We start from the raw sequence: 23,861 nt of genomic DNA, 5'->3' as shown, positions 1-23,861 counted from the left end.
TATTTTAGTATAACTTATTTATGGATCTGAAACAATAGCAGTTTTTTATTATTATACTGTCGACTATTAAAGACTAGTTCTATTACCTATTACACGCGCAGTTTCATGCTTACGATTCTAAGTAAATCAAAGTATTTTACCACGTTTTTCTTAACTCGTATTCTTGTTTGTCCGGTGGTTGTTTATCCAGTACAATTAATATTGCAATCGATTTTTAACTCATTTGAAACTTTTATAATATATCAGAACACGATGCCAATGCATTCTTTCAATACTTTTAGCCATCTTTAAGTAGAATTTAATTAATTTTCAGTTAATTCTGTTATGTATGAAAAGTTATTTCGGAAGAAATCAGTAATCTAATCCACTATTATTGGTTGCTAAGGGGGTGGTCCTAGCAACTAAATTATTAATATATACGTGCGTTACTATGGAAATAAAAATTACATTTCAGTATTCTATATTAAATTTGTTTGTTTGTTGCAAAATAGCAAAAAAAATGATTTGCTGACAATTGCCTTATTTGTCCTAAATTATTAATACATAGAATTGTCAAGTTTATTTATCAAATAAATTTGACTTTTAATATTATCCAAGGACGTTAAAGAAATCCTTCTCTAGAATACTGAGCCTGCATAATTATGTACCATCGTAATCATGGCCCCCACATCTTGAAGCGGTCCCCCAGGCCACGATGTTTGGCGGGCGCCACAACGGGCACTGTAGTGTTCCCTAAACGGTAGTCTGCGGAATTTCAGGGTTCCGTGTAAAATAAGGGGTATTTAGTTAGAGATTTTTGGTATTTTTTTTTTTTAAATAAATCCACTTGAATAATTTTGCAGCACTCGGCATCATACTATTATGAAGCCACTGATCGCGACCCTTTTTGTGATACTAAAGTAACAAGTGACCCTTTGCCATATTGGATAATTAATAGTCATTTTGCAGGCATTGGCAGGGGCGATGGACCACTTCTTCCAAGGGCAGACAAACGCATTTGTTTTTTTCCTAATATAAAGTGGCTCATGGAAATAACCAGAATGACCCCAGACCATTGGACTTCTCAGTTCTTAACCGGACACGGTGGTTTTGCCTCCAAGCTCTGTCAGCTTGGCCTAAGAGAATCTCCGACTTGCTTATGTGGCGAATTGCAGGATGCCGATCACATCCTCTGGTAGTGTCATAATATGTCGGTTGAAAGGGAAGAGCTTCTCAAGTCGGTCCGACCCTCAGTTGGACCGGTCGGCCATTGCGACTTGGTATCTACGAGGGAAAATTTCTCAGCTTTTAAAAAGTTTGCGGCATTATACGGCGAGCGAGAAGGTCTTTTCTCATCGAGAATTGACCGTAATACATTATATGGAAGTAGGGATCACGCACACTTTAGTGCACGCCAACCAAGGTCTTGGGAAGTTGCTCCTGGGACACTTTCGGCACAACTTTGAACAGCGCCTATCGTTCGTTACGCTACGGTATACGCCTGCATAACGGGTGTGGAGACGTGGCGGGTGGTGGAGGGAAAAGCAAGTCATTTTTATTAGTCAGGAAACACACTCAAAATAATTTAAAAATGAAATGGTACTCGTCAAATAGCTCCTGGCGACTTTTTTTGTTATTAGAGTGTGTGTTTATCTAACTTAACTGAACTGGTCGACCTGCCACGCCGGGCCCCCAGGCTAGAGTCCTGTCAGCCACTCCCCCCCCTTGTGGGGGCCATGGTCGTAATAGTTCGCAATTCAGTCCCATGGCATGAAAAAATTGTCAAAGCGGGACAGCATGTAGGTATATTCCAGCTATATTCCATCCTAATTTTGATCGAGTATAACTTTTGAATGAGCTACAAGTAATCTCACATCGAAGATTCATTTGTAGTAAACTTCACACTATTATCGCACTCATCTGTCAAAATCTGTAAGGTCTCTAACACGATTTTAGATTCACTCAATCTGCTAATTATATAGCTTAATAATAATATAGCTGTTCAGGTATATCCAGACAGATAGAAACAGATTGACTCAACCATTGCCGACTCAAGTAGAAGGCCGATACATTCACAATGACTACTTTTTCCGCACCTCCCATTGTTGTCTAAGGATGACCTGTCATTGCCTGTCATTTTTCTATAGAGTGCTCATACTGACGCGTCTGTTGTGTTCACACAGGGTATGGTTTGATTTGAATAGATAATTTACATGATAAATAATACACTAGCATTAACACACCTTCTACAAAGGTAATGCATAGATCAATGCTACTATTTTTTTTTGAAATCGATATTACCACCGGTTTTTGTGTGAAGAACTAGTCGGATTTTGACAGCTGATGAATAACAGGAATGCGTATTATTTATAATTTATTAATATATTTGATTTGAGAATTTTTTATAATTCAATTTGAAACGAGAAAGAGCGAATCAATATGTCAAGCAATCTGGGATCTGATTTTGACAGCTGAACAGTGGACCACTCGTTGCTTGTGCAAAAAGATATGCTCAGGCTTAATTAATCTAACGATGGCGCTGGCTCAACGGAACACCCAAGGTAATCCCGACAGGCCGACGAGTCATAAATGCAAAAGTTTTGGCCGAATTTTTAAAAAGATTTAATTGTTTTCTTGTTAAGCAACAATAAATTCATTTTACGTACATATTATTTACTTGTATAAGTAGGTACCTTAATCCTTAATTTACCCAGATTACAGAAGTGTTTTAGAGTAGGTAGGCGTCTAGTTTGTAAAAAATCCACCTAGCGTATGGCGACAAGGAAAACAGTTTAAAAATGTACAGGAAAAATCTAAATAAATAAAATTATGATATATTATTTTCGAGTGTTTCAAAAAACTCTCTCGGCTTTGATTCTGGAGAAAATTTCTAAAAAATACCTGTGTTAAGTAAGGTAAGAAGTACCTTTGCCCAAATAACTTTTTTCCCGAGCCCAGTGATGTTCCGTGGGTGTAGGAAAATTGAGCGTCGCTTGGGGGTGGCAGTTACTCGAAGGGCGGCAAATCGAGGAGAATCATATGGTAAGTATATATCGAAATAGCTAACTAAACTTAGTAATAACGAAAATATCTTTCCATTAAAAAATTCAGCTCACTGGATGGACACAAAATGTATTAATTAACAAAAAAAGGTTTAACAGGACTTTTTTTGTCGGTTTCGCGATGTCTAGTTTACTTCCGTTGCCCTTTAACGTCCGTGGTAACCAGAAACGGATGTTAAAAAATACTGTATGAAAAAATGGGGCGGAATTTTGGCGCTGCCCAGGGGCGACATTTTGTTTAGGGACGTTACTGCCCGAGCCTTTTTGAGACCACCAATCTACCCTTACACACAGGGGTGTGGATCGTCCTAATATTAATTATATATAATATTATTAACATATTATTTCGTTAAATAGTATAGAGAGATTATATTATTGTCATTCAATAATATTGTGTATTGTTTTATTTAGTACCTACTTAGCATAAAAAACAGAGCGCCCACTTTGTAAAATTCCTGCGTGCGCACCTGCTATTATGGACATAATAATGTCGTCAGTAAAATATAAGTAGTTAGGTGGATGCCACGCGATTTAATTCATATTTACCGCATTCGTAGATTTAAAAAAAATTAAAATTGCTTTAGTATTTCTATTTAGGGCGATCGCGAACAATAGGGTCTCCAGTCCGCTGAGGTCGGTTATTAATTATTTTATTCCCACGGCCAATTCAACAATCAAATATGAAAAATTGGTCGCGAACGAAAACGGCCCAATGACAAAATTAAATCGTGAACAATAGAAATGCCTCACTCCGCCTTAAAAGATCGGGCACTTTTGTTCGAATATGGAGCGCGATTTTTAATTATCTAGATCGGCGATTCTCAAAGGTTTCGCCACACCGAGGTCAAGAAACGAACAACAATATTTTAACAAGTCATATTGTGATGGGTATTATAACATAGCTATTATTCAATCAAAGTGTTTTTTTCATAACGATAATTTAAAGGGAAAGAAGAGAAATAATAAAATTATAAACAATAATAATGACAACAGGTGAAGTTATATGCTACTGTAATGCCACTATGGACATCTAGCGGAAGAGTATGAAGTATTTTTAAGCGATTTTATTATCAACCTTTAAGGCGATGTCTTTACCTACCAGAGGCACCTAGCGGAAAAATACGAAACTTGCAATTTGAGACGTTTTTTAGACAACCTACAATTTTAATTTAACTGTAGGTATATTAATTAATAATTATGTATTTGAAAACATTAAAAAGAAAAATATTTTTATTTTACGTCAAAGATAAACTTACAATAATTGTAAAAATAATGTTATAAAAGTGAATTTGTTAAAGGATCCCATCTTATTATGACATATTATTTTATGGTCATGTTTATCATTAAAATTTAGTTTATTAAGTTTTCTGTGTTGTACCTGATTTTTGACTAATTCATAGTTTTAATACTTTTAAAAATATATCGATTTTTATAAAAATATAAATGTGTAATTCTTTCCATAGATGGCATCATCCAATTTGTAGTAGATACTGAGAAATCTCAGTAGCTACACTCACCCCAAAGTTACACTTAGGGGGCGTTTTAGGTGGGCGAAGTCAACTCAAACGTATAACCGTGTGTGAAAATGTTCGTAAATAGTCTTTTTCTGGTTGTACGTTGCGCGCGCCGCTCATCACTTCGCCGACGCCGCTCACGTAAGACGAGCCGTTACCCCGATTCACCTTATAACTTGAAATCCTTTTTTACGTGTATGCTGTTTGGAAACCCAGACTGGTATAGGAACACTTGAAATGAAAAGCCTCTCTATTGTTTTTCTCGGAATTGTCGTAACTTTTGTTTCATACTATTTTCATTTGTTTCATTCAAACTGTAAATAGGTATACCTAGATTTGTGAGAAAAATGTAATAAATTGATCACAGCGTATTTACGTAATTTTGACAGGTAGAGCAAACACAGCCTAAATTATTAATTGACATGATTGCGGCACAACAACGAATAAGTCCTAGATTTGACAAATTGATTAATCTATCTACTAAAACAGGTGTTCTAAATAGGTAAGTACAGCCAGTAAACTAATAATAATTTATTTTGAAATAAAAACAATGGAGTTGACCCGTTATTTGACTTCCTGTGAAATACATATAAAATAAAATGAGTGAGTGAGTGAGGTACAAGGCAAGGGTTCTGAGGAACGCTAGAAGAGAAACTTCTTTAAAGTAGGTGGTGAAAACAACAAATGATTTTGATAAAATAACGAAATAACGTTTAGCCGGTGATTCCTGTTTCTAATATTTAATATTTTCATAGTTGAGTACCAGGTTTTCGAGCAGTGGGCTGGCCGACTCGAATAAAAAACTTTGGTGTTATAAACCTAATAAGTAATAATATAAAGTATTACATCTTTATGTAGGTATCTATATAATTTATACTGAAAATTTGATTAAATAGATAATGATATTTTATATTATCATGCCTGGGTAATAATAGCATAACTTCCAAAAACTTATATTTCATGAAAAATATAAAAATGGAGAAAAAATAGATATTGAAGTAAGTAGGTATTTATATTCGTAAAATTTAATGCAACATTCTTTATCAAATAGACGTAATGAGAAATATTCTCAAAAACCCACAGATTATTAGACAAATCCTATAAAACAATTTGTATCCAATGGGCATGAATCTACATTCATCACTAGGGCCCGGATTTATATGCTAGTGCACGTTTTGTTAGGGTGTATGCACAACTATGAGAGTTGCACAGAAATCTGTTTTGAAAGACACAGAATCCAAAAATAAAATTTTATTGTGCATATAAATGCATATTTGAGACGTTAGAGCATATTTGAGACATAAGTGCATATTTCATAAAGAAATGCATATTTTAGAGCTTTTGAATGTATAATTTTAGTTTTTTTTAATTATTTTATCGAAATATAACTAAGTTAGGAAGGAAGATAGTTTAGCTGCACTTGCATTTTTAATGCCATCTCCGAGCTGTGGATTTATCAATGGAAAAAGTGAAGTCAACTCGGGTACTATTATTTAAAGTTTGCCCAAGTAGACGTTGAGAGGTAGTTTTCCGCATATAAACAAAATACTGACAGATACATATGCAGAAAAATTTAATGCCAGAGCATAATATTGAAAAAAATAATGTATTTTTTTTTCGGGCAAAAAACAGAAAATAGTATTTAGGAATAGTAGTGTGTCGTTTTTGTTTTTTAAGTTGTGTTTGGTTTACATTGCATTTATTATTCAATTATTTGTAGGTACTTGTGAAAAAACTATTTTGAAAATTGTAATTGATTAACTTTATATTCTTTGTTTTTGTTTTTTGTTCTGATATCGTATTATGTTGAGAAATTATTAACTAGTTATTCGATTTTTTGTCGGTAATATTGGGTGAAGTGGGTATTTATAATTATTTCTCACAAAAAATGTCAATTTGTAACTGCATATTTCTTCGGTTTTAGTGCATATTTTATTGATTTTAAGTGCATACGTGCATGCATATAACCATGTTTTTTGTTGCATACAAATCCGGCCCCTATTCATCACAATCGGGGTGTCCATGACTGATTAATCTATCGATACAATAATTGCTAATCAAGCGGAATTTTCCTAATAATAATTTCCGGAAAACGAGCGTTATCGCGATAACGCTGTTTTTTGGTAAATCGGTTTAAATTACGCGGCATACACCTATGCATGCACTCGCCAAATACTACTTTGATATTCTAACAATAGGTGGCAGTAGACAGTCCAAACTGACCATGCGTTGCACGCTGTTTATCCGTATAAATCATAATACCTATCTATGTCGTACACGACATACAGTCCAACCAACTTATCTGAGTAATGGTTAAAAATGGAACTACTAGAACCCATATGGACGCCATATTGATTACACCATTCCAATGTTAGATTATGTCCAGTTGCGAATCTTGATTGGATAGTTTTCGACTGTGGTTCCCCCATCAATTCTTCAGGTTATTGAGATAAATATTTTTTTACTTTGCAGAGTATAAAATCTGAATCTATTTGTTCTAAAAAAAGCCGTGTCATTGATGAAACTAATTATTACGTCAAAAACTAATAGTGGTCAAAATTATAAAATGCATTTGGGGTGTCATTTCAAATTCATTTAATATTGGAGACCATCTTTAGTAGGTTTAAATCAAGATATTATAATGGGACAATTTAACTATAACTCATGCGCAGATCCAATTTCTTCTTGTGCACAGCAATAAGGCAGGATTATAATATGTTTATAATTACCGTTGCTATTCTGAACTAGCACTTACATCAAGACTATTGCTTTGGTATCTCTCACTCGGCACTGCTCCGAGTATTTCTTCTTTACTGTCAAATCAAAACTATCAAACCTAACACTGATATGGTATATTTATAGCAACAATATTGTCCAATTCAGATTCTTTCCTAATAGGTAATGTTTCTGACATTGTTTGAAATAATTATATAGAAAAAAAAATATTTTAATATTTCATTCATTATACCAAATAATAGGTACCTGCATTCCTACGATATGTCCCCTGATCACTGTCAGAGCCGAGTTAACTCGTCAAAGCATGTACTATGTCGCGTCAGGTCATGGACGAGTTAACTCGCACATTCTTGTAAACGTCATAACTTCTGAATAAACTGTTTGTGTATATTTTATAAACAATATTTATCATTTTAGTGTGAAAATATTCACAATATACTAAAGAAACATGTTGATTTGTTAAGTTTTCACAAGTATTTATCATTCTGTTCCTATTTCATATTATTTAAGGGATTTATTTTATTTCAAAAATAGCTGACATACGGGTATCTACTTAGTAAAAATTGGCTGGCAATGAAAAGGATGTTAATTTTTTAGAATTTTATTACATTTTCTGTTCTTTCCACAGTGAAAATAATCATCACAAGAAGATGAGAATAATTATTATTGAAATAAAATGCCTGGTAAATGTTGTTTTTGAGAATGAAATGAGAAATGTGCAGTGGACTCACCTGTAACATATCCTTGGTCCATGAATATTCCTTTGGGTGGCGGAATTGGGGCATGATCAGGGTCTACGTGGGAATGAATCATACAAAGACATGGCTAGTGAAATTGTGCCGTGGATAGAAATAATAATTAAAAGTAAATGTATGAATTTATAAAATAGTGTGCAAGTAAAAATGATAATCATTACAACCTGATTTGATTAGAAATAAAAGAAAAGAAAAGATGGTGTCATACTTATGACAAAGAACATGATAATGGTTTTGTATGACAGATCTTTTGTTACTACATTATTGTGTGAATAGTGGTATAACTCTAAATTATAATATTGAAGAGTAATGTGTTTATCAAATCAAACTGCAAGTGACATAGACAATAATAATATGGCAAATAGGTCATTATGTAGGTATTTAAAATAAATTTTTGAGAGTAAAAGTTATAACCAAAACTTGTGACTGACATATAAAACAGAATTGAGAACCAAATGACATTTAATAATCTAAAGTCTGTATTTGTTTTTATTTATAAAGTAGGTTCTTAATACTATGTGCATTGCCGTAACATAAAATGAGTATGACAACAAAAATAGGTCGACTATGAGGTCAGTTGAGGGTAAAAATATCAATTGATTGGTACCACATACAAAAAAAAAATGTTCTGATAAGTGTATGAGTGATTATGAATGACGACAATTTGTACATTGGTGTTATTTTGGTTTCACATTAAGGGACATCCAATAACGTATTTACAATTTTCTTTATGAAACGTAACGAGTGAGTAATTTTGATATATATTGTCCAAAACTTAATAAACATGGTACATAATCTATAAGAGATAATATTATTTTCTCCAAATATGTAATAGGTTTGACATTATAAATAATTATAATAGAATTAATTTAGTTTGAATGTAAATTTTATTGAAACTGGTCGTAACAGAATTTAGTAAATTGATATTAAAACCGTTTTCGATACTCGTAAGGGTGCATCTCATGTGGAATTATAATTGATGTTGGAACCTTTGAATGTAACTGTGGGCCTCGCCGTGTAGAGCGGAAGGGCGATGGGCCAAGCCGGTCGGGCCGGTCGAGCCGGAGCCACCGGTTCCCTCTCCGGTAAGTATCTGAACCTCGGTCTATGCTTAGCCGGATCAAACTCCTGCTGAGCGGACGTTCCACTGGATTTCTTTGTGCGATGCTTTAATATTGATCCCAATTCCGGTGTCTTACCTCTGGCCGGAGACAAGGATTTAGATTCTACTCTCCTGGTAGGAGATATTTCAGTTTCACGACCAGGTGATGAAAGCGATCTGTCATTGTCACGCCGACTCGGGTATTTATGCGAGGTCCACGGACCTGACAGATACGGTGCTATGTCTCGTAGTTCGTTAATGTCTGGAGTAGATGTAAACATCTGTCCCAAAATTGAAGTGTTTCGTCGTTCGAACGTTCGTCGTATTCTTTCAACTTCCCCAATAGGACATTCTGCAGGATATTCATTAGGACATGGAGAAGTACGAGAAGGTACTGTGGAAGATCGCGGTTTTAATGCTGCTAATTTAGAGATAACGTCAATTCGTGGCATCTCTCTGTCGACAGCACGAAGAGGTGTTTTCAAGACCGGAGAAGTCGTTCCGAGTCTTCGATCCCTTGGTCTTCCTCTGCCGGAAATTTCATATTTGTGAGTCAACCTATCGACGTCTCCCCTTTCGTGGCGCTTTACGTCGATCAGATTTCTCTTTATCAAGTTGTGACGGAGTATTGTTCTGATGATTTCAGGGTCGCTTCGATAGCGGCGCAAATTTGATGGGCGGCCATCGAGGTCATAAAAATATTCAGGGAATTCAAATTTCTCTTTCAATTTCTTCACCCCTCCCGATTTAACGAGACTCAAGTAAGCGCGCCAGTATTTTTCTGGATCAGGAGATAAGCTTCGACTCCTACAGATATTTTCATTACTAGAAACATTTGAAATGAATGATAAGTCAGCAGTATCAGACTTTGATGAAGAAGCAGGTACTGCTACAGGAGAAAGACTTAGATAATTATTTTTCTTTGTTTCTCCAAATATTTCTTTAAGATCAGTATAAGACTGAGAATGTTCTGATTTTGCAGGTCTTTGTTCATTCATTTGTGTCGGTGGGGACGGAATTCGGCTCTCTGTTTCATATACTTCAGGATCATGATCATCTTTCTCTTCCAGAGAATCATCTCTTGCATGATATATCACAGTACCCAGGGAATCCTCCCTTTGAGTATTTTCAAAAAACTCAACCTTTTTTTGAATGTCATCTTTTGACCCGCGATAAATTACAGTTTTGTTAGAGGCATCTGAACTACCTTCTGTTTCACTTGCAGATGATGGCCTTATGGGTGATAAGCAAGTCTTTCTATTATCCGTAGGCTTGGTCTCCATCCAATCGTCCATAATATTCTGTATTTCATTCCGCTTAGGTGGACCCTTTTCTGGAGACGAAGCAAGAACAAAATCCTTCTTTTCAGATCCTCGATTAGAAGCATTAACAGGACTAGCGAGTCCAGAATCTCCTCGGCTTTCTGAAATACCTCTTATTCTTGCGGTGACCGTTGCTCCTCTAGTTTCTTTGGCAAGAACGACTGGTGAATACTTATCTCTATTCTGCTTTACTCGTTCAAGGATTTCTCTGCTTAAATTCATTGAAATTCTTTTTTTGTCCTTTTCAGAAAAATTTGGAAAAGGTTCTGATGACTTTTTGAGTTCCTCTTCTAGAGGCAAGTGCCTGATTGAACTTATTGAATCTGCTTTAAAGATTTTATCACCGTCCATCTCCATGGCTTGCTCTCCAGCAGAAAAAGAGTTACATCGCACCTGTAATGGACTACTGTCATATTGCTTGGATGTACTCGGAACAGTTATAACATATTTTTCATTAATGTTATCGTTTTCTTTTGGCTTTGGTTCAAGTTCTTTACTATAGATGGAGTTTAGTTGACTCTTCAATGCACTGACTTGCTCAGATGAGAGACTACTCCAAAGCCTGTTGCCAATACCGAGTCTATCCTTCGCATGAAAAATAGCTTGGTCATTCTTAAATTTAGCAGAACTGCGATCTAAACTATTCACCGAAACAGGACGATGCCGTTTAGTCATTGTGGATGCTAGATTTACAACTGAGTTTCCTCGCCACAGCGGTTTGTACATATCTCTAGGCGAATCAAAATCACTTCTACGCATCGAGCCGTGCATAGTTTCTGCATCGGCCATTTTTGAAAAATGATCTCTGAGATCTTCCACAGATTTCTCCTTCACTCGGAGATTCCAATCCTTATTCTGACTCCATCTAATCGTTTCAAAATCGTGTGGCAGAAAAAGCAAATCTTTCTCTTGCTGTTCTACTTTCATTTTTTTATAAAGCCGATCTAGTTCTTCTTCCGCTCTCTCCTTAGCCCTAACCTTTTTCCATCGATCGAAATCGATAATCTCTTCGTCTTTTCGGCGAGGCCGTAAATCGCCAGTCGAAGTTGCCCTCTCTAATTGTCCAATCCTTTCAAGATAAGCATAAAACCTGTTTAACTCTTTAAATCGGTCCGATTTAGCCTTTCGGTGCTTCATCTCTGTGACATACTCCTGATAATCCAAATGACTTCTTACATGATCGAGATCATAATAAGATCCATATCGATCATACCTCGGTGGTGAAATTCTTTCATGAGTATCAGCATCACCTGCGCTACGTGTTCTTAAAATCTTGCTTTTCAATCCTGTGATACATTCGGTAGCTTTGCATTGAGAGTTTCTTGCACTATGGATACGTCTACAAGAAGGTGATCTCACAGGCGACGGAGAAGGAGACTGTTGGCGAATCTTATTGGTGTAACTCGTACTCCCTGAGTGGTATACGGCCCGACGACGTAACATATCGGAGTCGCTGTAATAATTAATATCATCCGTATATTGATAACTCGGTGATTCAGATCTTGAGCGAAGATGCTGAGATGTTGAAATCGGTCGACTTGTCTGACTTAATACGATTTTTGACGGTGACTGTTTCCTAACCGGTTCTGGAGACTTTTTTCTTTTATTATGCACCACTATTGGAGAAAGCGGGCGAGAAGTCTGTGAGAACACTATTTTGGCAGGCGGCGATTGGACACGACGAAAAACAATCTTATTCGGAGATTCAACCACTTTAGTTGTCTTCGTCACGACCGGTGATCTCGGTCTTACTGTTTGAGATAACACAATTCTTGAATTAGGCGGCTCACTTCCGCTTCTGGATTCATTCTTCGGGAAAAGGATCGATCTTCCAATTTTATGACTTGTCGCTGCACTGCCTGAAAGGCTTGAGAATCTATGCACCACAGGAGTTATTTTTCCAGGCCATGAGACAGAACGCGGAGGAACCTGTCTTAAAAGTGGATAACGGTCCTGTGAACGGAACTTTGATTCACTCACTGGTTTCTTTTGGGCAAGATATGAATTTGAGTATCGAGACACTCTTCCGCTTCCTCTTCTAATGTCCTGAAATACTTTCGCTCTCTCTAAAACGGTTGTCGGATAAAAGTTTTGATTGTAATACAAACGTCTCTGAGCAGGGACATCCCGCAAGAATAAATGTTGGAAGAATGAGTCTGTTAAAACAGCATCTCTGCCGTCATAAATTTCATTAAAATTTACACTCTGGTCATTTTCAAATTGAGTAACGTATGAGTCAATATGGCGATCGACGGACTTTATATACCGAAGAGCCAGCTCATCGACAGGCTGTTCCCGTTTATATGGCATTGTGCGGAAATTTTTGGGGTCCTTTTTTTCAGTTTGGGCGTCAGTTTTAGTTTTGTTCTTTTTTGTAAGTTTTTTCTCCGATTCACTTTTATTAAACTTTACACTACGCTCAGAAGTGACACTTTTACTTTTATCCAATGATTTAATCGGTTTGGCACTGTTTGAAGATTTACTTTTATTAGAGATGTCTTCAAGAGATCTTCTGGTAATCTTCCCAGATTCAGTGTATGATTTCTTTGCTCTTAAAGTGGTGTATCCTGCCGGTTTATTTTTAGCTACATTACTCCGTTTTTCTGAAGTTGTCGAAATTTCAGGAGAAGACGGTGACTTTATCTTATCGAGAGCAAAAATCTTTTCACCGTCTCCTAACAATTCCTTTCCTCTGGGAGATATAGCTACGGAAACATTCAAGAGTTTATCATCCGATATCTTTGTACCAGCTTTTACTGAAGAATATGGTAATACAGAAGTTTTGATAGTAGTTCCGGGTGGGAATCGACGATTTTTATCATTGTCTTTAATCGCTTTATTGACTGCTCCAGGCGATAGCAGTTCACAGGAATTCGAAGCAGATGATTCATTTGATTCTTTGATACGCTTCAAAGGAAGATTTCTCTTTTCGCTTGCAAATGTTCTATCCAAAGAAGTCCCTCTCTCGAGAAATCCTGAAACAGGAGTTCTTCTGCCGGCACCTCCTTCTATTATAACTCTCTCACCAGCTCCTTCATTGAAATATCTGTTACTTTCAGAACTGGCATAATCAACAGGAGACATTGTGCGACGTGGTGAACCAAAACTGCTCGTACCTCTGATGGTAGTCGGAACTGCTTTTTTAGCCGGCGCTTTCACTGGTATAGTTACTGCTGTCTTTGTAGTTCTGATTCTCTTACCATCCGCTGATTTCATTTTAGTCTCACGGACTTCTTTTTTACGACTTTCTTTCGGCGAAGAACTAGTTGAGAGTTTGTTGGTTATTTGGTTCTGTAAATACTTAACTTCTGCTCCCGAAACCTTTGGTCGTGAACTTCTCACTGTCGATCGCGGTGCTTGAGGATTAGAAGCCAACCTCAAAGTAGAACTAGCTTTAGATGAGTGCCGCTTTGGCGGGGCCGGTGGTAATGATGGCTTTTGTGACAATTCTGAATTGATAAGAGAATTGAAGTTTCTTCCATATTTGGCGAAAGCGTCCGGGTTTGTGATGATGGTAGTTATGGGGTAGCAGGCGATCTCATTGTTGGAAGTCTTGGGGTTGTTTTTGTGGACTCGGATCCTCGTGAGAGTCGGTGAGAGCGGGAAATATTCGATCTCGGTATCGTCTGCGAACCACACAACACAACTTGAGCTCTCGTTTTATAAATGTCGGATGCTGTTGTGCCGTGGAGATACATCACTGTGCGAAGACTTGAAGACTGCAGGTGCGATAACACGTAACTCGTGAGGCTGTGGTCAATACGGTGGGTGATTGTTTTAAAACTTCTGCATTATGTTACGGTTTTGATAAATAGTGTTTTGTGGTGCCGTATTGTGAGTTGTATAGTGTATGTGTTTCAATGTGACGTGTATGAAAAATTAAATAAATGAACTCGTGCATATTAGATTTAAAAATGTGAGGACAAATTGGGCGACAAGACTTGTGGTAATTTTGTTATCTCACTGATCTTGTTTAGTCAAAAACTGATAACTGCAAATTGGAACATTATTTATAGTAGGTATTCCATTTGAGTGCTTAGATAGTTTTGCCTGAAGAATTATGTACCTAACAAAATTGCCAATTCGCAGTTAGGAGGTTTAAACAACACCGATATTATCACATTGATATGATTATTTATTAGATCATTAAAAAAATAACATGTTTATGGTTGGACTGTGTTATACAATTACAGACCTTTCAATATGTAGGTACCTAATTAACTGAATACAGTGAATGACTCCCAAAGATGTTTGATGAATTGGGAATTAAATAATCGGTAGTGACACTGTTCCCACTTTTGTCATTTGCAGACTATCTGTCAAAAGCTTGACACGATAATGGAAGCCGGTCGGCAAAATCACTGCTTATTTGTCTGGTGACATTTAGACAGTTTGAGTACCTATTTGACAGTTGAAATTTTGAATTTATGGAATATATTACTATCGTGTGTTTGTGCATGAAAGGTAAATCAATTTTGTTCGTTTTTCTGAGTTCAGATTTTGTTGAGGTCACGTTGATTCTCCTTGTATGGACCGACTAAAGTAACACTCATTTGTATTAGCTCCACAATGACTCTATGGTAAAACAGAAATGGAATGTTGCCTGTAAAGAATGTGAAGTATACAAAATTTGCTGTGTACATGAACACTGCACCCCAGACCATAATACCCCGTTTACACATACATGAATTTACTGCTGACAGTATGTTTTATCGTGGCCACAACAAGAAAATGTACATGTAAACATGTATTATCCTGCAGTTGGAAGATTGCATGCATGAATCAAAAAAGTTCAGAAGCTTCTGAATTTTCATAATTTTTTCGATCTGCACTTGCGCAGTAGAATGATATTGGCGAACCTGCCGGCAAAAAATGAGTTACACCGCAGAGACACATTTTGAGGTTAACCAATTTTTACGACCTATCAAATAGTTCCATAAAATGACAACATCGCGTCTCGCTTTCTCTTAAAGAATGAAATTGGAGAGACAGTCAGCACTTTTACGTGTAAACAGTTATTATCGTGATAGTTTAAAATACACACTATTGCTGCAAGTAAATCCATGCGCTATAAGATCGAGATCAGAATTAAGATGGCAAGAAGCACTTTTGAAATAATTAGGCATCTCTTCTGCAATCACGTCTATCTATCAAGCACAGAAAAACTGGATAATTTAGCTATATTTACTGTAATAAGAAGTAAGATCTACTGCAGATCATAATATGTCGAAGATCCAATGTCCAAGACGTTCATAATTTGATATCACTGGTGCACAATATGGAGATTTATAACTATGTCCATATAACAAAACAGAAATGGAGTGATTGACGAGCTGGAGTTTATAACTTATATAATATAAATGGATAACACAGTCCAATTGTCGTTGTTATAACATTGATCAATCGTTTATAATCATATGAATGTTTGTTAGTATAGAATATTGTTACCTGCTGCACCAAGCCATAAGCAGTTGTTGACTGACGAACCATCACCAGTGTGTTACAGAATTATTAGGTCAATTGAATAAATAAGTATTTCCTTTTACATATTAACAACATTTTTCCATTAAATGATTATGAATACACATCACCATGATAAACACAATCATTTAGTTAAATAAATAAAAGTAAACACTAATTTATATGTTTTAATAAAGCAATAAATACGGCTCACCTTTAGATTATGAATTCCCAGTGTTTTAAAATAAGCGTAAATAATATTATATGTTGTTGTGCGCATGCTGGTAAATGTAAAAGGTAATGTGCACCATTATGCATCGATAACATCATCAGACTGAGGTCTGAGCACGCCATACGGTTACTATTGTTATTTTACAGACTCATAACCTTAAAACAGTGGTGGAGCTAACAATAATGGATACAGAAATAGGTTTGTGTCATTGCTATAATTTTACTGACTAACGACATCTGTCAATGAAAATAGTAACCTCTAATATACAAGGGTACAAAAGACGGATGTCAGTTTTGTTAAAATGTTCATGAGACAAAATTTAATATTGCAACACTCATATTGATTTCTTTTCTGCCACTTTGCTTTGTTTTTATATACCTACTGTTGCAGGTTCATTTATTTATAATACTAGCATTTAATAAAGCCAAAACCATGGAAATCTTTTACCTTTGAAGACTTACAAAAAAAATCAGACTTATTCCCAAATTTACAATGCAAAAAGGTACGTTGACATCGTCACTTTGTAAACTGTTTATTGTCACAGCAGGAGAGATAAATAAAAATAATTAACAGTTATTTGTGAATTATTTATTAATTTACGTAACATTATGAAGTACATTCAAAAGAACGGTAATCTTGATTAAAATGGTAATGATAATCTCTTGAATTAAGGTTCAGTTACTAGGAAGAGTCGACAACCACCCTTTTTAGCCTATGCGTCAAAATTTTAAATTGGAATAACTTATGGACTCAAAGGTTTTACCTACTTACAGTGTTGCAAGATTTTAAAGTACTCAAAATTTGCCACCAGGTGGCAATCAAATCTCCATTTTGCAAATTTAGTGACATCATGCCTTTTTTCCCTGTACCTTTCATATTATATTATTTCCACAATGATCTACTCATTTAGTTTTCTTAGAATTCTGAATTCTATAACAATATGAATGTAATATTACGAATTATGTTTGAAGAAAAATTATTTTTAAGAATTTTTTGTTATTATAAAGCTTTTATACTATAATACTTTAAACATTTTCCGTTGCTGCTATATTGTTTAAATAACAAACTAGGGTTCGGAAGGTTCCGAGTTTAATAACATATCAAGACTTTGATATTTGTAATAATATCTTGTACTCTCCTAAAGAAAACTTTCATTAAAAACTACCCTTAAAGTCATTTGTACAGCATGGTAATTACCTATGTAGCAACCATATTATACCTACCATGTGTATTGAGGTCTTAACCTTTTCTATGCTTCACGATATCACTATGGCAATATCTAACAGGGCACAGATTTTTAACGACACTCGTTGAATGTAGTGCGAAGCTCTTACTACAACTGCCGTAATACTGGTAATTTTTGGCTGAGTATTTCATAATTATTCAAATAGATGTCACTGTGTCTTTCATTTTTAGGGATTATGCAAATCTATCCACAGTGGCTAGTAATTTGAGTTTAAAGTCAGACGAGATAACTCATCTTCATTTGTAAGTGCGGGCTGTCGATGACGGCCTCATAGAGCGAGAAAACTCGCTGAAGGCATAGAACTGGTCAGCAGTGGATCTTTAATTAAGTTAAAAATCTAGTTAATTCAATTACTATTTTGACTTTTATATTATTGACTAAAAGAAGTAGGTATATGTACACTTTAATGGACATATAGCAAAAAGAATTGCGACTACATAGCCTTCTTAATGGTTTCTGATGAAAAACTACCAGCTGACGATACGCAGGACTTAAAACAATATAAAGAAGTGGGGATACTGCAAGAATTCTTCAAACTGAGAATGTGGAGTCAAGAATACTGAAGAATACTGCTTGTTGCATCCAGCTGCACGATTGATGACATGTTTAAGGCCAGAGGTCATCACGATCGCCAAGGTATGGTTGAAAAGAGTTTAAACGTATCTGTCACACAGATACAATAGAAGAAGATGACTTTAATAATTGAATTATTAAACTGTTCTAAAATAGTATTCTACCAAGTATATTAATATACTACCAAGTAATGTTAGGTTAGGTTGATATTTTTTATTATGCCTTTTACAATATTTAAAAAAAAAACTAACTGCGCACATGTGCCGACCTTCATAACGTTACTCCAATTTAATATTTATATATTCAAAGCTGTATAACTGACCGAGAAGAGTTTATTCACAAAAATCAGTTATCCGTGTCGAGTGACAGTTTTGCTGTTTCACTTTTTTACTGTTCCCCCTAACCGTGAATTCTGAGCTTGAATATAATGGATTTTCACATACCTAATAAGTATTGCACAATTTTATGTTTGTTAATAATTTATTGTAGGCTACGTTGTATCTGTGTCAATTTCAAAACATTGTATCAGTTAATTGACGTCACATTACAGTGATTTCAATCCGTGTGTAAATAATTATTATTTTTTAATTTATTATAAAAATACTTCTTATAAAAAAAATTGATTGATGAAACTATTACATAAAATTCTGGTAAATAAATAAATCCCTATGATCTTATAATTTTATAATACTTAGAATTTAGATCATTCTAATCTGGTGTGGATCTTGGGTGTCTCTCGAGGAGGTTTCGTAGTAGTTTTTAATGTCCTTACTCTAAATCCGAACACACATTGAATAAAAACATTATACAAATTCACCAGATACGAGATTTTAAGCTGCAAATTACGGCATCAGATGCGGACAGCGACTACTCCACCATGAACACGAATGTAGAATAAACTATTTTATAAGAGAACAGCAATCCTTTTCATTTGATAGACAGACTTAAAAAGTATTTTTTGGTACTTATTTATTAAAAATTTACTGTTGAACATGGACAGGGGTGCGCCAAGAGGGGGTGTTAGGAGGTACGAAACACCCAGGCTGCAGAATTCAGGGGGCAGGAAAAGGACATTTTAATGATATTATTAAATAAAAAAATCGCCTGTGGAATAATTTTCTTCCATATCATTAAATATTCCTTTATAAATAAAATCATGCTTCCGTGTTCTATCGATACATATATATCAATTTAAGTCCTTTTTCATTATAATTCAGAATGTTATTTATTTAGTAGGTAAAATATGTCATATATTTTTATAAAAATACCTATAATAATATTGTTTCAACGTTTCTTTGACCTCTGTCATATATCCGCTAATTTTTTTTATATTTGGGGAGGGGGGCGGCAATTTTGGGCTAGTATCCGAGTGGCAACCACCCTTGGCGCATACCTGAACGTACACGTCTAATTCATGTTGTGTTGCATTAATTATAATCAAAAATATATATAGGTACATATATTAAAAACGTAATATTCCTATTAGACAATATTTTTTAATAAAACTTCTGCATAAGACTTTATTAAAATTTTATCATTAAATAACCTCCACCTTTAATAATTGTAATTATTTATTAATGATAATAAGCAAATATAACAATTATTTCATTCAGTAGCCATTTAATAATAATTTTATTATTAAAAAAATATCATGCAACCATATTCACAATCCTGTGCTCTGATTAATTTATTAATATTACGAAAGCAATTGAAGCATAACATTATAATCGGGAAAATATGTGGTATATTTTTATCACATTCCAAACCATAGAGAATCAGCGCTCGAAATGGAAAATTTTACGAACCGGAGCGCTCGATGATTTTACGAAAATATTAACATAGTTATCTAAATTTATGAGTATTTTTTTTAGGTTTTTTTGTTTTATGGCCGATCTAGCTCAGACGGTCAAATTATTTTCCTACGAGATTTTATTAATCGGAACGGCGCTCCGGTGCGTTCCGGTCCATTTCGAGCCCTGTAGAGAATTGTTTTGTTTCCGACAAAAAAGGAAAAAGTATCACAAATTTTGACAACGCTCCCAAAACCGATCAATTAACTACAATAGTAAAGATAATACGTCATAAATAATAGGAATGTTTTGTTGCTAAACATTGGAGTAATACAATGTAATATATTAGGCAAGCTATTTTTGTATACCTACATTATATTTTATTTATACAACTCTACGCCTACCGTGGAACAGAGGATATAACAGCTCTATGGATTAAGGGTACGAAACAAGTTTTAATTTGGTTGGATTCACATATAGATTTTTTTCAATCAATAAGAAAATGAAAGCATGCTAACGTCTTCTGCTCCAGTGTCAGTATTTTTTTTAATTGGCTCTAAAATCCAGTGTGGATGATAAACATTAACCAAATAAATTTAATAATAAACATTCCTTCATTCCAATATTAATTAAACCAATTTAAGGGTTGTTTTTTTCCCCATATTGTGTAACACAATATTTTCCTATGTATAGTATACCATATTTTTTAGTCAGCCAACCGGGATATAATGATAGGTATTATAATGAGCAGTGGGCAATAGAAAAGCAGTAAGAAATCTTCCCGAACCAGCATGTAGTAGTATTATGGATTTAATATGTTTCCAAATACCTTTCGGTCTGTCCGGCGCTGGTTTCCTGAATCCTTGCAGTGGAGGCTCTCCTCCTGCCTGGAGACTCCTGTAAGCCTGGCGCTGCTCGTGGGGAGACGGCAGAGGCATTTCGTCGCGACGCCTGAAGACGAGCGTCGAGTCAGACTCATAGCCAGATTCTTTCAGGGCCCTGGAATTGATTATAAGTCACGATTATAGCATATAACATGAAAATAATTATTAATGGATTAAGAATATACATCATTTGAAAACTCATGCATAATACATACTAGAAAAAGACACCCGACAGGAATTGAACTCGTATCTGCTGGATTCGCGTCAGTATGCTTTTCCAGTTAAGCTACGGGTATCTTACTAAATTACGACGATTTAAACAAGTAGTTGTTAAATGGAATGGTTTTCAAATTTAGTTTTTCACAAGATTTATTTAATATACCTACTAAAACCGAGAGTCAACATTATAACGCAATTCGATAAGCATTTCATGTAACAACTACTAGTTGTTTAAACCGTCGTAATTTAGTAAGATGTTTTCAAATTATGAATATGCAATATATTATAGAATGTTAGATTCTCAAATCTTGTGTCTTATGCGTTGAATAAAAAAAATAGTTTATTATGATTAAGAATAGATGCATTTGGAAAAGTGCATCCTCAAAATATTGCAGACAGAAAAAATATCACCTGCCAACGTATATTAAATTTAAGGCCCAACCAGGTTCCGAGACAAGGGTTTTGCGAGGCTTGAAAACTTTTTATTAAACATTTAGCATTACCTACAAAGTTATCCAAAACACAATCTCCTTTTGGCCCCTTGAGAAAGTAGTGATTTTAGACTTATCTCTTCTTTTCTTTTGCAAACAGGATTGCGAACGAAGTATCAGCTTTATAATAAAAACAACAAACAACCCGTTGAGTGAAAGGCTAAAATCTTAACATAATATTTTTTCTATTTCCACGATTTCAAATTAACACACATTATTTACCAGTAGCGAAGGCTGGAGGTATGCAGTTTAGATCCGCCATAAATAGTGCACATTAAACTTTGTTATTCATAAGTATTTAGTTTTAATTTATGGTATTGGTAAGTTTTTAAAAATCAATTAAACCCTGCCTAAACCAAACCATAATAGTTTTGGTATATTTTGTGCGATACCACAAAATTATGCACACTTTTTCATTCATACTTATTTGTTTTCGTTGGATTAAGAATACCTACATATTATTACATATAGGTATTGTTGTTTCATTAAGCCCTGCCTAAAACAAACTATAATAGATAAAAAATATTATTCTATCTATAAATTATCCAAAGGTATGTATGATTTAATTGCATAACTTTAGATATTTTATAGATGGACGAGTATTCTTTTACATTATCTATTTATGGCTTGGTATCGCAGGGCTTAATTTAATTTAAAAAACTAACCAACAACATCTGTAAATTGTAGTCTTATTTCAATAAAAACAAATACGTATGAACACAGAACAGATAATAAATAGAATACCGATAGGCAATATTTAATACGCCGCATCTTGATGCAGGGTTTTGAATCTGAGTATCCTACTAAAATGGAGCACGCATTATGCACGTGCAATAGTGTGTGTAAAAGTGGGGCCACACCGAAAACAAGTCGCGCGACAACTCGTTAAATTTTACGATAAGCATGATAATTAAGCAATTCTTAAGCAATTATGATAATAATCGTAACATTTAACGAGTTGTCGCGCGACTTGTTGCCGGTGTGGCCCCACTTTAATACACCAACAATTAAATGAGCGTAAATGCATAAACCGAGAGCAGTTTTCAGTATTCGACGTAAAACGTATTCTTGACACGTGTTTAAGCTTAACCCGGATTATTCCTTACTCGCGTCGGTTAACTGCTATCGCCTTACCCGTTATGTATTTCAGTTCCCATTATTTCTGAGTTCCCTGCGTATGAATGATAAAGTTTAGTCTGCACTATTTATGACGGATCTTAGCAGCCTACCTCCACCCTTCGCCACTGCTATTTACTATTACTAAATAAAGTTGTGAGTAGTTACTTGACATATTTAATTACGTCTAAATCAATAAGGAAGCCAATTTATAGACAGCTTGAAATAAATTATTAATTTTTGATTCAAATTTTTGGTATTTCAATATATTTAAATTTCCATTAATTTTCACCAAATAAATAGTTTTCGAAAACGAAATTCGGTAAAACAATATTATATGTATGCGAATCACGTCGGTTCTCTGATTTATTAGCACGGGTGGCCCCTTAGATTGGCGTGGGGTTTACCGGTAATGATCTCAATTCACGAAATTCCCGGATACGAATAACACAAATCTCGACGAATAAAGTGAAATCCAAGTAGACATTTAAATTGAAATCATTGACAAAGTTTGACACCCCTATTATTTCGATTGATTCGATTCTAATGAAATTTATATATGATAATAATAATGTCTACGCCAGAAAATGGTATAGAAATTCAAGTATTTTTTTGTATAGTAGGCAATACATAATTTTCTTCCTATTACATTTCGCCATAAAATATATTTGTTATTTACAACCTTGAAGATATTAATTAATGTGTTTTAGTAGTTTGTTAAGTGTAGTCGTTAATAGAATTTCTTATGTCAGATTATCTCTATCATTTATTATTATTCTTAATGATATAATATTTAATGTTTATACATCATGTTGGTTTTACTTAGAAATTGTTAAGGCTATACTTCAGCTGAGGCATGGTCTAAAAAGATCATGACTAGGCGATGCGCGGGTTGTGCAAATGACGAACGAAATTTAATTTGTCATAAAAAATGCGTCCATTTAATGTTATGTTTATTATTATATTCGTAATAATAATGGTATATTCATGTTTTCTTTTTCAAGTACATGCGGAACGTTTTTAGTCATCTTTAAACGATTTAAGAATATATTCCTCCGACGCCATCACAAAACAAATTGACGTGCGAACAGGTCGACTATCGCTCTCCGACTGTCAACGCGGCCGAAATTTCGTTCCACATACTGTTGAAAATTATTTGCCGTTTCACTTATGTACGCTGTTAATAAAAAAAATAGTTTTCTGTTGCCTTTTGTCATTGCAGTACTGTAGATTTTACGAAAAGAAAGCAACAAGGAAACAAAGGCAGAAGGAGATCATAGCCCCATATTCTGAAGCGCGCCCCCAGGGTAGGATCTTTCGCAGGCCCCCCTACCTATCGTTAAGCTTAGAGACAGTGTGACGCTCTAAAGCAGCGTTTTC

The 23,861-nt window shown here is 34.9% G+C and overlaps 1 protein-coding gene across 9 annotated transcripts in view; it reads right to left on the bottom strand.

Moving 5' to 3' along the window:
• The window catches only part of CAP (Cbl-associated protein), a 240,131-nt gene that overhangs the window by 49,559 nt on the left and 166,711 nt on the right, over positions 1 to 23,861 (bottom strand). For 7 of the 9 annotated variants that reach the window (XM_085951838.1, XM_085951846.1, XM_085951853.1 and 4 more), the window contains 2 exons: positions 20,601 to 20,770; positions 8,023 to 8,085 (listed from right to left, as the gene is read on the bottom strand). In XM_085951838.1, the coding sequence (XP_085807964.1) occupies positions 8,023 to 8,085; positions 20,601 to 20,770 (233 nt within the window). The remainder of the gene's footprint in view (positions 1 to 8,022; positions 8,086 to 20,600; positions 20,771 to 23,861) is intronic. The other 2 variants (XM_085951866.1, XM_085951882.1) reach the window with 1 other exon arrangement.

This window comes from Rhyacophila brunnea, unplaced genomic scaffold (assembly GCF_057557595.1).
Source record: "Rhyacophila brunnea isolate RB1 unplaced genomic scaffold, BYU_Rbru_1.0 scaffold_10, whole genome shotgun sequence".
NCBI classification, from domain to species: Eukaryota; Metazoa; Arthropoda; class Insecta; order Trichoptera; family Rhyacophilidae; genus Rhyacophila; species Rhyacophila brunnea.
Note: the sequence above shows the minus strand (reverse complement) of the source record. Positions and strands in the feature narration are given on the sequence as shown.